General features: G+C 34.8%; 1 protein-coding gene across 5 annotated transcripts; it reads left to right on the top strand.

Annotated features, from left to right (window-relative positions):
- Positions 1 to 958: 958 nt before the first annotated feature.
- LOC107018720 lies at positions 959 to 12629 on the top strand. Of its 5 annotated transcripts, XR_003578184.1 has the most exons (11): positions 959 to 1505; positions 1579 to 1631; positions 1993 to 2029; positions 2097 to 2162; positions 4549 to 4605; positions 8148 to 8252; positions 8319 to 8472; positions 8547 to 8623; positions 8696 to 8773; positions 9415 to 9495; positions 12615 to 12629. XR_003578184.1 is itself a non-coding variant. In XM_015219273.2 (10 exons), exons 1-9 carry the CDS (start codon positions 1221 to 1223, stop codon positions 8759 to 8761), a joined length of 900 nt encoding a protein of 299 aa, XP_015074759.1. In that variant the 5' UTR covers positions 959 to 1220; the 3' UTR covers positions 8762 to 8773; positions 9415 to 9559. The 5 variants fall into 5 exon arrangements, 4 of the variants coding, with proteins under 4 accessions (XP_015074759.1, XP_027772714.1, XP_015074761.1 ...); XM_015219273.2 differs by lacking the exon at positions 12615 to 12629 and having other exon boundaries at positions 9415 to 9559; XM_027916913.1 differs by lacking the exons at positions 9415 to 9495; positions 12615 to 12629 and having other exon boundaries at positions 960 to 1505; positions 8696 to 8961.
- Positions 12630 to 14803: the final 2174 nt, after the last annotated feature.

Here is a 14803-nt window from a genome sequence, read left to right as displayed (position 1 = left end):
TGGATAAATCTTGGAGAGTAGAATCAAGGGATCAACAGAATTGTACCCGCTATCTTAATCAATAAAATTATGTTTCTTCATATTTTATTTGTATGGTTTGTTTATTTTCCATATGTTTAAAATTTGTTGCAAACAAATTGGCACGCCCAGTGGGACCAAATCTGCCCTTCATCTCTTCTCTCCTAAATCAAATCTGAAAATCTGAAACTGCAAAGGTGGAAGCATGAGTACTTCAAGCCTCGTCTTTGAGTTTCAACAAGTCTACACTCCGTCAAGCCTTGAAGCAGGGGGCATTTGTAGACATTGAAATTTTGTGGGACTCTAGAAGATGCGTTCAATTTAATTTGGGACTCTACAAATTGTGTTCAACTCAGATAAGGATTCTTGGAGGCTACTCAACCTTAAACCCTAGTTTATGCCTATATAAAGGGTACTAAATTCCCTTAAAAGGCATCTCGAAAAATCCATAAAGAGATCAAGATCTCGAATACTCCACAAATTGATGGATTATTCATACGGAGAGGTCAAATCTAAATCATCCTAGTTCGAGAAATACGCCACTAACGGCCCTCGAATCATGGATAAATCTTGGAGAGTAGAATCAAGGGATCAACAGAATTGTACCCGCTATCTTAATCAATAAAATTATGTTTCTTCATATTTTATTTGTATGGTTTGTTTATTTTCCATATGTTTAAAATTTGTTGCAAACAACATATTTCAATTTATGTGTATATTTTTTTATATCCTTTCTATCATATTTATGGAGAATACTTTTATAAAATAAATAATTTTCTAGAAATTGTGGAATTTATGATATTGTTAATATACTAAAGTAAGCAAAGGAAAAGAAATAATGTCAGTAATTTAATGAAGTAAAATGGACAATAAGTTTCAACACAAAGCATGTATGTATTATGTATTCATTTAATATAAACATACCATGCAGATAAGTTTTACCTCAATATGAGAAGTAAGAAAGTAAAAATCAATCAGTGTGCTATATCTCCTCCTTTATCCACACTTGTGATTAATATCTCCTCCTTTATCCACACTTGTGATTAAATATAGTTTTGTGCAACTCTAATATGAGAAGTTGAAGGTAGAAAGTGAGACAAAAAGAGGAAAATAAAATTACTTTTATTGAGTTAGTGCTCTCTGTTTGGTGCTCAAGAATCAAGAAAGATCCTAATTATTAATTTTGGAAGAGAACGTCAACAATGGCTACTTCTAGTGGTTACCTCACAAATTCTTTTTCTAAAAGGGCAATACATGAGAGTATTTCAGCATTCTTGATAATGTCAGGAAGATCATCGAATCTCAATTCCTCAAGCAAGGGGAAGAAACAAGTATTTAGAGAATTGAGATATGCCATTCCACAATCTGAGACTGAATCAACATGCACATGGAATCTCCATTTTGATCGATTGGATGAACAAGTGTTGGATCAGGAAAATCGACATCAGTTCATGGCACATGAAGCAGTGCTTGATGAAGAATATTGGGTTAGTATCCTTCTTCATAATTTAAGATCCAATAGCTTGTGTTTTCACTATGTTTAGCTTCAATAATTGACAGACAGCAGCATGGCTGCGAGCTGAATCTCACTGGGAAAATCGCCAAAATGATCGGTATGCACCCTACCCTGTTATGCACATGAAAAGTATGCATATAAATGAATCATTAATCAACTAGTCGGAATTGGCTATATGAATTCTTTATATCCTACTTTAATTAATATAAATGATCCATCATATTATGACAATTTTTATGCAATAATGGTATTATTATTATACCATAAACCAACACACCCTACCTTTGGTAGGATCGGATAAAATATCCAATCCAACCATACTTATCATAGATTAAAAAAAAAAAGGGTTAATAAAAACCTCTGGCTTCACGAATAATCAGGTAAGTCAAAAGCTAATGGGTCGGATTGGATAGTTAACCACACGAAATCTTTAATCATTTTCGTCTTTGATAATGCAGATTCGTCAATAACTATAAAAGGAAATATGCAGAGCAGGTAATTTACAAGTGTTACATGAAAAACGTATGCGCAGTGCATAATATCTCATAGTTCCACTATGCAGGAGTTTAATGCCTTGAAAAGAAGATGCAAATCACAAATTGGGCAAAGATGCACCTGCATTGTTGCGGTATAAATAAATCTGTAAACAGAAATTTACCTTCACATAATATTATTTTTCTTCAACTCTTGTCTTGCAAGAAAATTAGCTTCTGTTAGTGAAAAAACTTACAAGATAATAAAATTGTAAGATTACAATTGAAAATAAAATGAAGAAAGTAATCTCTTCAGGCTGAGGCGCGGATATCTCGCTCTCTTTAAGGAGATTCAAGCCCACTGCAGCAAATGTTTTCACCGGTCCAGCAGTAGTCCTCTTTGACTTGTCCCCTCCAGGATACAACAGCCTTCACAAAGTATAACTCAACAACTCTGGACAAGAGTTGAGTCCAAAGCTCCACAAAAAAGAACACCTCCCTTCAACTAATAAGAACTGTCTTTTAGACTAACTCTTTCACTCTTTGTTTTCTCTTATGAATTGTGTGTGTCTAAAACAAAATGAAGACTACCACTATTTATACTACAAGAAGTCTTCCTAGCAATGAATAGGAAGATAATGGAGGTAGTAAATAGTGAAGATAATGGCCTTAGGAGTTTCATAGGTTACAATGGGAGTTACATAGGTTACATAAGTTAAAATGGGAGTTACATATGTTATATAGGTTACAATGGGAGTTACATAGGTTACATAGATTACAATGAGTAATGGAGGAATTAAGAATGAAATACATTAATGGATAACCAATGCTAATGGATAATGTAGAAGTCATCCATTCCAATGTTCATTCTTATAACTCCAAAATAAAGCAATTTAATATGTTAAATATTAATATTAAAATGCTAATAACCTAACAATCCCCCACTCATTTTAATATTTAGATAAGAGAGTATATCAGTTGAAGGAAGACTACTATGCATAATGAAGGTGTGCTCTGCATTGAACCTCCACTTAGTGAAACAGTAACTTTTACTCCAGAGTCGTAGTGGTCTCAGACTTGAACTATGACTGCTTAAGGGAAATAAAATATCACTGCTCACACATAATAATCAAGGTGTTGACATGAGCTTTAACAGCCAGCACGTTATGGCCATGTGCTATCCCGGTTTCATGAGTGCATTTGAGAATAAGCCCCATTCTCATAGGAAGCGACCTACTTCCACACATCACATAGGTGAAATCTGTCGAGAGTGCTCCTGTAAGATTAACACTCCACCCATACGGGCTACAGATATTCATTAAGAGTTTTATCAACTCAACCTTCACAAACTACAGGAAACAATGCACTCACATCATAGGGAGGGAAAAAAATAGTGCATTTTTCACAACAAGTCATCATATGATTAGTTTTTCCCTTTGAACCTGGTTATAGGATCTCTAGTCCCCAGGTTGGGTTTCCTCATATATGACTCAAGGATTTGTAGGCTTCAATCCCATCCCCCTCGATGTGCTCCAGACCTTTTCTCTTGTTAAGGCCTTCGTAAGAGGATCTGCAAGATTATCACAAGATTTGACATAATCAACATTAATGGTACCATTTGTCAAATACGATCTTACATTACTGTGTTTCCTCCTTATAGGTCTGGATTTACCGTTGTAATAACGGTTTTGAACTCTACCAATTGCAGCGGTGCTATCACAATGAATTAAAATAGGAGGAATTGGTTTTTCAAAATAAGGAATTTGAAACAATAAATCTCTTAACCAATTCGCTTCCTCACTAGCTGAAGCTAAAGCAATTAGTTCAGCCTCCATGGTAGAGTTAGCAATTATAGTTTGCTTTTTTGATCTCCAACAAACAGCACCACCACCTAAAGTAAAGACATAACCAGTTGTAGAACAGGAATCACCTGACAAAGTGTTCCAATCCGCATCACAAAAGCCTTCAAGTACAGCAGGATATTTTTTATAGAACAAACCACAATTTTTCGTTCCAATTAAATATCTCATAACTCTTGTTATAGCATGCCAATGTTCATTACCTGGCTTGCTTGTAAACCTGCCAAGTACTCCTACTGCATATGCAATATCAGGCCTAGTGCAATCAGTCACATATCTCAAACTTCCGATTATACTAGCATATTCCTTTTGATTTATTACATCATTTTCACTTTCAACAGGAAATAAGTGAACACTTGAATCAAAAGGAGTAGCAACATGCTTGCAATCATGAAAGTTATATTTTTTCAAAATTTTCTCAACATAATGTGACTGGTCAAGGAAAATCCCCTCACATGTTCTTGTTATTTTTATTCCAAGAATAAAATTTGCCTCACCAAGATCTTTCATATCAAAATGACTTCTAAGAACATTTTTAGCTTCATCAATAACATTCATGTTAGAGCCAAAGATCAACAAATCATCAACATATAGGCAAATGATCACATGTGAATTATTCCAAGACTTATGATATATGCACTTATCACACTCATTTGTTTTAAAATCATTTTCAATCATGCAGGAATCAAACTTTTCATGCCATTGCTTTGGTGCCTGTTTCAAGCCATATAGGGATTTAGTAAGTTTACATACTTTGCTTTCTTGGCCTGCTTCAACAAAACACTCGGGTTGGTCCATATAAATTTCTTCATTTAGGTCTCCATTTAGAAAAGCAGTTTTTACATCCATTTGATGAATTTGCAAATCAAAAATTGCAGCCATAGCAACTAAAAGTCTAATGGATGTAATTCTTGTTACCGGAGAAAAAGTATCAAAAAATTCTAGGCCTTCTAGTTGTTTAAAACCTTTTGCAACTAGCCTAGCCTTGTATTTATCAATAGAACCATCCGGTTTCAACTTTTTCCTTAAGACCCATTTGCAACCAATTGTTTTACAACCCGGTGGTAAATCAACTAACTTCCAAGTTTTATTAGAAATTAGAGATTCCATTTCATCATTTACAGCCTCTTTCCAAAAAATAGAATCATGTGAAGATAATGCTTCTTTCAAAGTTAGAGGGTCATTTTCAACATTAAACACATAAAAATCAGGACCAAAATCTTTTTCTACTCTAGCTCTTTTACTTCTTCTTAACTCAAAATCAACAACTTCTTTATTTTTCAAAGTTGAAGTAGAAGAACTAGGTAGTGACAAAATATTTTGTTCAATCCTTTGACCCCCACTATTTTTAGTATCAAAAGGAAATTTATTTTCATGAAAAATAGCATCACCAGATTCTATTACAATATTATCTTCAAGATTAAAAAATCTATAGGTTGTACTATTTGAAGCATAACCAAGAAAAGCACAAGTAGTAACTTTCTTACCCAACTTTGTAATCTTGGGATCCATTAGCCTCACAAAGGCTAGACAACCCCAAACTCTTAGATATCCCAAACTTGGCTTGTAACCTTTCCACAATTCAAAAGGTGTCAATTTAGACTTTTTATGAGGCACACGATTCAACACATAACAAGCAGTTAAGATAGCTTCACCCCAAAAATTTAAAGGTGCATGTGACTCAATAAGCATGGCATTAGTCAATTCAACCAAAGTTCTATTTTTCCTTTCTGCTACTCCATTAGACGAAGGAGAGTAAGGAGGAGTAGTTTCATGAATTATTCCCAATGATCTAACAAAAGAATTAAACTCATTTGATTCATATTCACGGCCTCTATCACTTCTAATTCTTTTTATTTTTCTTCCAAACTGATTTTCAACCTCATTGAGATAAGTTTTGAAATTTTCAAAAGCATCACTTTTATTTTTCATCAAGTAAACATATGTAAACTTAGAAAAATCATCAATGAAAGTGATAAAATATCTATTACCTCCACGAGTTAGAATTCCACCAAGTTCACAAATATCAGTATGAACTAATTCTAACAAATCAGTTTTTCTTTCAACTTGAAAATGAGGCCTTTTAGTGATCTTGGCTTTACTACAAGCCTCACACTTTTCAAAATTCTTTTTAACCATTGGGATTAATCCTAAACTACTCATGATTCCAACATAACGATCATTAATATGACACAAACGAGCATGCCAAAAATTAGTAGAAGAAAGCATATAAACAGAAGTAGAAGTTTTATTCATTTCAACATTCAACTTAAATATCCCATCACATGCATACCCCTTCCCCACAAAAATACCTTTCTTCACTATTACATATTGATCAGATTCAATAATCTGTTTAAAGCCTGCTTTATTAAGAAGAAAACTAGACATCAAATTTTTTCTCATAGAAGGAGTATAAAGTACATCTTTCAATGTTAATATCCTTCCAGAAGTAAAACACAATTCAACATCTCCCTTTCCAAGCACTTGAGTAGTGTGAGCATCACCAAGCATGATGGTTTTGGGCTCCTCAAAATGAGTATATTTTTTAAACCAGTCTTTGTCATAACAGACATGACGGTTTGCACCAGAATCAGCCCACCATCCATCAACATTCTCAACCATGTTTATGTCGGTAATCACCGCCACAAAAGGTTCTTCGGTAACGTTTGCCTGAGGGTTAGGACCACGTTTCCGGAATCTGCAAAATCGAGCAATATGCCCACTCTTGCCACAAACAAAGCATGGTCCCTTTTCTTGAACTTGTTGATTTTGTGCTTGGTGATTTTCACCATTATTTTTCTTGGGAGGTCTACCATTATTTTTCTTGAATTTTTTCTTCTTAGGCTTTAAAGAAGTATTTTTGTGAGTTTCAGGAGTAGCATTATTCGAAGTAATTAAATTTACCTTCGATGTGATGTTGTTCTCTTCTGTTTGTAAAAGTGCATCTTGGCCCCTTGCTTCTTCTTCCATGCGGATTTTCATTATCAAGGTTTCAAGAGAGGTTTCCTTTTGTTTGTGGCGCATAGTTTTTTGAAATTCCTTCCAAGAAGGTGGAAGTTTATCCACTATGCCACAAACAATAAGGTTATCTCCAATTTTAACCTCTTCGGACCTAAGCTCTCCAACAATCATGATGAAGTCTTGAGCTTGATCTACCACTGATTTGTTGTCCACCATTTGGAAACGAAAAAATCTACTAGCTGCATATTTTTTCGCTCCAGCCTCTTCGGTATCATACTTACTCTGCAATGCCTTCCAAATTTTCTTTGCACTAGAGTAAGTTCTATCATAATAATCATAAAAATTATCAGATAGACAATTAAGAAGATAATACCGACACTTATAGGAATCACCATCGTACTTTTCCACTTTCTCTAGATGAGAAATAGTTTCATCATCATTCATAGTGGTGATGTCTTCTTTATTTGGATTCTTCTCAGTTAATACATAAGAAACATTGAGAAGACTTAAGTAGAAAAGTACTTTACCCTTCCATCTCTTGAAATGGTTACCATTGAACCGAAATGGCTTGTTAAGATCTCCCATCTTGACATCCGCGGTTTTTTCAATTGTAGCCATCCTTGAATCTCCTTAAAATTGTTAGTGAAAAAACTTACAAGATAATAAAATTGCAATATTACAATTGAAAATAAAATGAAGAAATTAATCTCTTCAGGCTGAGGCGCGGATATCTCGCTCTCTTTAAGGAGATTCAAGCCCACTGCAGCAAATGTTTTCACCGGTCCAGCAGTAGTCCTCTTTGACTTGTCCCCTCCAGGATACAACAGCCTTCACAAAGTATAACTCAACAACTCTGGACAAGAGTTGAGTCCAAAGCTCCACAAAAAAGAACACCTCCCTTCAACTAATAAGAACTCTCTTTTAGACTAACTCTTTCACTCTTTGTTTTCTCTTATGAATTGTGTGTGTCTAAAACCAAATGAAGACTACCACTATTTATACTACAAGAAGTCTTCCTAGCATTGAATAGGAAGATAATGGAGGTAGTAAATAGTGAAGATAATGGCCTTAGGAGTTTCATAGGTTACAATGGGAGTTACATAGGTTACAATGAGTAATGGAGGAATTAAGAATGAAATACATTGATGGATAACCAATGCTAATGGATGATGTAGAAGTCATCCATTCCAATGTTCATTCTTATAATTCCAAAATAAAGCAATTTAATATGTTAAATAGTAATATTAAAATGCTAATAACCTAACAGCTTCAAACTTGTTTTAGTTCATCATATCTGATATGTACTGTTGACATCAACAGGTACGGGCAGAAGATAAAATTATCGGACATACAGTACTTAACAGTGTCGTTGGGACACTAGATTTAATCATCGGGCACTTGTCAAGTGGAGAGTCTTTTCCCTGGGTAATTAATCTGAATAAATAAGTAACAATTTTCCCGCCAAGATTTGAAATGTCTTCAATTCAACAGGGAAGGGTGAATGCCCCTGATTTGAGCAACATTGAGAGATCATCCATTAATAGATATGGTTATATTGCAAATTTATGTGTTCTGAAATCTTCTCGAAGGAAAGGTGTTGCAAGAAACATGTTGCATTTTGCTATTAGATTGGCTAAAGAATATGGTAAGCAATATAATTTGGATGCAACAGTTGTAGAATCAATCACGAAAAGACTAAATCTGTTGTTTGTGTAATAGGTGCAGAAAAGGTGTTTGTGCATGTACATACAAACAATGGACCTGCACAAAAGCTTTATCAAAATGTTGGCTTTCAGGTAAAAAATAAATTTCTTTTGTAACTTAAGTTAATCTATTTTTGTGTTAATAAAAATTCCGTGTTTTACCAGGTTGTGGAAGTGAAAAATCATAAACTCGCTGAAGAACAACCTCACTTGCTTTTCCTCAGAGCATGAAACACATCGAATGCAAGTCAAATTTTTTTCTATTTTTTGGCTGATATATTTGAAGCATACCCTTCACATGCCATTTTTTCCACACGTATATATATATATGCAGTAATGAAAACTTCAACTATGATTAAACAAATATCTGATGTATTCCTTTATTCTTATGAGAGACTGAAAATAAGAGAGGAAAAATTCATTAACAAGTTTCCGTATGTTTGATGAACAAGGTGAGAGATTCACCTCTTTATAAATGAGAAAAATTAGTGATCTTCAAAAAATCAAAACAATAGTACTGTCGAAGAAAGCTATCATCTCGAAGACAATACTGTTATTGAAGGAAGTTAATGTCATCCATATATAACTATCACTGAAATCATACTCGCCGAAACTTGTTTGTACATGAGTGCCTTATATTTAGATGTATGCATGTAGAAGGCGACCTTTCGGGTTAATTTTAGATAGAACGTAATATATATTTTTCATTTGAAGACTGCCATAAATTCTGCAAGCACCTTATAAATTTCATCAAACATTGACATGATAAGCTTCATTTCATTAATATATTCATATGCATCCAGCAGTTAGCCAACCTCACAAGCATATTGCTCAAGTCAATGCATTATAAATTAAATACACATTGTTATTTTTCGTTATTGCAGAGAGATCAAGAACATCTCCCATCTCTTAACAATGTCGTTCTTGTGCGACTTTGCCTTCGGATTTGGTCAAATCAGTAATTGGTATATTCTTTGGACCAAATTTATAATGTTAATATTAATAATTATTAACGTTTTCCTTCTCGAATATTTGCTTCATTTTGCTCATTTAGTTGTATGGTTTCATAGCTCACATGTCAAATCTCCCCCCAAAAAAAAAAAATCCCATCCGATCCTCTGACTATATACCACCACAAACTTACTCTTAACATGCTTGAGAACATATGAAATGCGGAGTCCAACGGCACCAACTCTAATATTGTTGTTTTATTTAATCTAGTTGCTGATAAAGCTTCTTGGCAGCTCAAACTTTTCTACCTGAAATGCCCAGATTTCCATGATCATGTGTGGGCACAATAAGTTCGGATCTTCTCCCGCTCATTAATCAACTATCACACAAATTAGTAAAGAAGTGGGTACAACACTTGGTTTTGCTAGAATCAATTGATCCAAAATGCCATAATTGTTGGGTTTATTTGTCCTAAATTTCTTACCATAAATAGGTTTTCCTTTTAGGAAAATGTTTTGAATTGACTAATCCTTTTCTTGTACGAAAAAGTTTTGGACTCTATAAATAGAGGAATGTTCCTTCTAACTTAATCAGCATTCACAATGTAGTCTTAAGGGCTTTGAGAGTTTTGGTTAGAGGGAGAATTTGTGGGTCACAAGCTTGATATGTTATCACTTGTGTAACCCTCCCATGTATTCCGAGTGAATTGGTTGAGGTTGTTTCTCTCTGTATTTTGTACTCTCATATTTATAGTGGATTGCTCATCTCCTTTGTGGACGTAGGTCGATTGACCGAACCACGTTAAATCTTTGTGTCTTTTGGTATATTTCTCGTTGTCTTCTTACTCGTGGTCTTTCGAGGTTTGCTTTGCTAGCTTCCGCGTTTACACCTGCTTATTTTCGGTCCTAACAAGTGGTATCAGAGCCAGATTCAATGACGGAGTCAGGTTCAGTGGTTCGATAATCGATTATTGAACCAGGTTAGAAAGAGGTGTTCATCTTGGCGGGCGTAGTTCTAGCCACAACCTTTTTGACAGCAATGAAAATTTTGTCGGAGAAATTGTTTAAGAGAGGTTCTCTGTGTTGAGACACAAATTTTGCAAAGGAGATTATGGAGAGGAGAAGCAAGTTGTTGAAGATTAAGTAAAGAAGGTGGACAAATTTATTTTGTCAGAAATTCAGGCCAAGGGGGAGATTTGTTGGGTTTTATTTGCCCTAATTTCTTACCATAAATAGGTTTTCCTTGTAGGAAAAGGTTTTGGATTGACTAATCCTTTTCTTGTAGGAAAAGGTTAAGACTCTATAAATAGAGGCATGTTCCTTCTAACTTAATCAGCATTCACAATGTAGTCTTAAGGGCTTTGAGAGTTTTGGTTATAGGGAGAATTTGTGGGTCACAAGCTTGATACGTTATCACTTGTGTGAACCTCCCATGTATTCCGAGTGAATTGGTTGAGGTTGTTTCCCCCTGTATTTTGTACTCTCATATTTATAGTGGATTGCTCATCTCCTTTGTGGACGTAGGTCGATTGACCGAACCACGTAAAATCTTTGTGTCTTTTGATATATTTCTCGTTGTCTTCTTACTAGTGGTCTTTTGAGGTTTGCTTTGCTAGCTTCCGCATTTACATCTCCTTATTTTCGGTCCTAACAATAATGGCTCCTGTTGATCCTACGGTTAATTCAACTATTGCTTTTGCCTTCAATGTTAAACTTGCTTGGTATTTGTGCTCTTGGATTATGTCAACAAGTCCCAAACATGAATTCTCAGGTCACGGTGACTATCAAAAGACTCCTGCTAAATCCCCGATTATCTCCATCAAGTGCCCTCTATTTGCAATGAGCTTGCCACTGTTGGTGCTTCATTTACCAATAATGAATTAGTATTGAAAATACTAAGTGTTCGAATAAGATTTTCATGAGATTTCCGCCGCAATTCGATCAAGAGATTTCATCATCTTGCAGTATGATGAGTTGTATGCAAAACTAATTGATTATGAACACTTCCTCAACATGAGGAATTGAAGAAAGAAACAGTTGCAATAACTGATGCATAGGTCATTCACGGATGCACCAATTCCAACAACCGCACTGTTCATCATTTCAATAACAACTCACAATGGTATTCCAATAATTGTACAAATGCTCCTGCATAAGGGTGTTACACCAATAAACCTGTTTGTTATCAGTTATACAACAAACAGGGTCATGCTGCAAATGTTTGCAACTCACAGTATCGACAAATTTTCTTCAAGTAACCAAGCTGCAACAAGTTAATGGATTGTCAGCTTCGGTGCTACGTATCATGTCACAGCAGAGCCTATCAATTTTGAAGAATATAATGGTTCAGAAGGCATACCTATGGGTGATTGTAAAAGAATCTCAATTACTCACTACGGTTCTACTGATTTAATTGCATCAAATAATGCTTTCAGACTAACCGATACTTTGTGTGAACTACCTAGTTTTCAAATAAAATATTCTTTCAATATAAAAAAAAATTCAACATAATCTGACCTCCGTTGATTTTTTATTTATTTTTTCATTTTGTTTCTTTGTGAAGGACTTTAAAACATAGGCTCCGCTGGTATCCGGTCGCAATAGAAACGAACTCTATGAATAGCCCAATTTTACAATAAATATTCCTATTTGTTTTTCAAGTTGCCTCTACAACTGTTCCTCGCCAACTCTGGCACCAACACCTTTGTCATGCCCATTTCAGAATCTTAAACTTTGTTTTGAATAAAAAATTTTGTTCTGTAATTATTACATGTTGGTCCATGAGTGACCAAATTATTGTGTTCAAATGCTGGAGTGGTTCTTGTGTAGATCGGAATTGCATGTTTAATATCGTAGATGATATCTTAGGGATCCTTAGGTGGCTGGAGTTACTTGGAAGATGTGTGGAATCACTTATATATTTGTTGTTGTTATGAGGTTGTAAATGTTTTATATAGTTGTTAAGTCAGGTTGATGACTGGGTCTTGTTTATATCCACTGACTTGGGTTATACATGTTTTACTAAGTTATAATTATATGTGCATATTCATATATTTGGAGTTTACTACTGAACCTACTAGTACACTTTTGTTTTTGTGTAGTGATATTGCACTTGTTTAATTTTTGGGTACAAGGTGTATTCCGATGGCTGTTGCACGATCATAGTTGTGATACAGACGTTTCCAGAATCTATGAGTAAACTGCTTCTTCCGACTATCATGGATTCATCTACTTTCTTTAGTCCATTGTTCAGACTTAGATTCCTTTTCTTTGGGGTTGCATCCCTATGTTCTAGACTATGTTAGATGTTTTGATACATGACTTTCAAATTCTAGGGGAATTATTTCCGCAAATTTTCTGTCAATGATTTTAATTATGAATCTTGGCTTAGATTTTTAGTTGTTTAGTTGGTTAAGTTTTTTATCACATTCTAATTTATCGGGTTGTGCAGGTACGTACTCTAAACCTAGATAGGAGAACCGTTACTGTAATGACTCGGTCAGTCATTTTTAAAGGTTTTCCTGAATTTACCATTTTGGCCCTTTCACTATCGACCCCGAGTCTTTAATGCTGAGTTTTGAAAATCGAGTTTGAACTTTCAATTAAAAGTTGAGAAATTTTTAAGTTGGTCATCTTGAAAGGCTAAGTTGCTTTAAAAGTGGTTTTTAGAATCTTTTTAAGTTTTGATTGTCGGAATGGAATTTCAACGATTCAATCAATCCCAAAATGTGGAATTAGGCTGTGAGAGTTGTCATTTTAGATTCGGAGTTTTTGGGGATTTGAGGTCCTAAGTAGTGAAATTTCAAAAATTTAGTCTTTGAGTTGACTTGAGTCAATATTCGGGGTTCAGAACCTCGGATAGAAATTGTGTGAGTTCCGTTGAATTCCGGGGATATAGGCCTAGGTGAGGCCATGGTTCATTTTTGAGAGGTCGCGGCCTTGTTTTAGTCTTTTAGGCGTTGAGTTAGTTTCTTGTGGATTTTATGGATGTTGGGTCAAGGTGACCTCAGATTAGTCTCATGCCACGAGCGTACACCCTGGACGTGGCCGACACCTAATGACCATTGCTGACCTTGAGCGAACCCTTGGCCTGACTTACTTAACTTAGCGTAAGACTTAACTCAATATAAGAAGACAATCTCATGAAGTAACTTGAATTAAAATAGCTTGGCCAAAATGACACTTAAGTCTCATAATAAAATATCTAAAAATATAGAGAGACAAAAAGCTAGACTTTCTGAGTGTCTATCTGTCTATGAAGCCTCTATAACACTAAGATGAATGTTGGGACAAACCCCACAACATTCTATAAATGAATAGACTAAAAAACATATAAATGTGTCCTCCAGAATGCAAGGAGGCTCACCACTGACTTCGATTATTCTACTGGATCAACGAGACGCTGGATGATGCAGATCCTTGTTACCTGCTTCTGCATCATGAAACGATGCAGGCCAACTGGCATCGGTACATTGAATTAACAAGTATGCGAGTTGGAATTCTTATAAAACTTAAGCTTGAAAGGAGTAAAGAGGAACACTAACCTAGGCTCTTCTCAACTCATGGATACTCAATTCAATATATATAAGGCAGTAAAACACATGCGATATAAATATATATAAAACTTTAAAGCAACTGAAACAATCTTAGTTCATTAAAATAAAACAAGAACGAACTTAACTTTACTCATTTAAAGTAATATAACTTTTGTGGGAGATTTACTAACCGACAACCATCAGTGTGAACCTAAGTGATGATACAACGTTTTACCTCACCCTGCCAAGGACTATCCTATACTTTGCCATCGATATAGGACCTTACTTAACTTACTGGATCCACTAGCTTAACTTACGTGATCATCTAAAAAGTAAGACCCATTAACACGCATGATGGCTTCATGCTTTACATGGAGACTTGAGTTAATATTAATTCTCATCCTACCATCGGTGCTCAATACCACTACCAAAATATACTTTAGTTCATGCTTTTAAAATAAACTTCCTTTCTTTGGGTTGATATAATTGCTCAACACTTAACTTTAAAAGTTCTCTTGGAATCAATGTTTCCTTTTCTTGTTCAAAATTTTTTTGGGAAATCTTAGTTTCTTCTTAACTTAAATGTGAAAACATTTATAAACTTTCTAGGGAATACTTAGTTCCATTATAACTTTTGAGAAATGAACTCAACTCTTTAATATTTACTTAGCTTGAAACTTGAGTCTTAAATCAACTATTAGGGAATATTAGTTCACTTATATTTCTTTGAAGGAAGAACTTCAACTAATTACTCTTTACTTAACTTGAAACTTGAGCCTTAAAACGAA

Source organism: Solanum pennellii, chromosome 5, assembly GCF_001406875.1.
Source record: "Solanum pennellii chromosome 5, SPENNV200".
NCBI classification, from domain to species: Eukaryota; Viridiplantae; Streptophyta; class Magnoliopsida; order Solanales; family Solanaceae; genus Solanum; species Solanum pennellii.
This window is presented reverse-complemented; position numbering and strand designations above follow the sequence as displayed.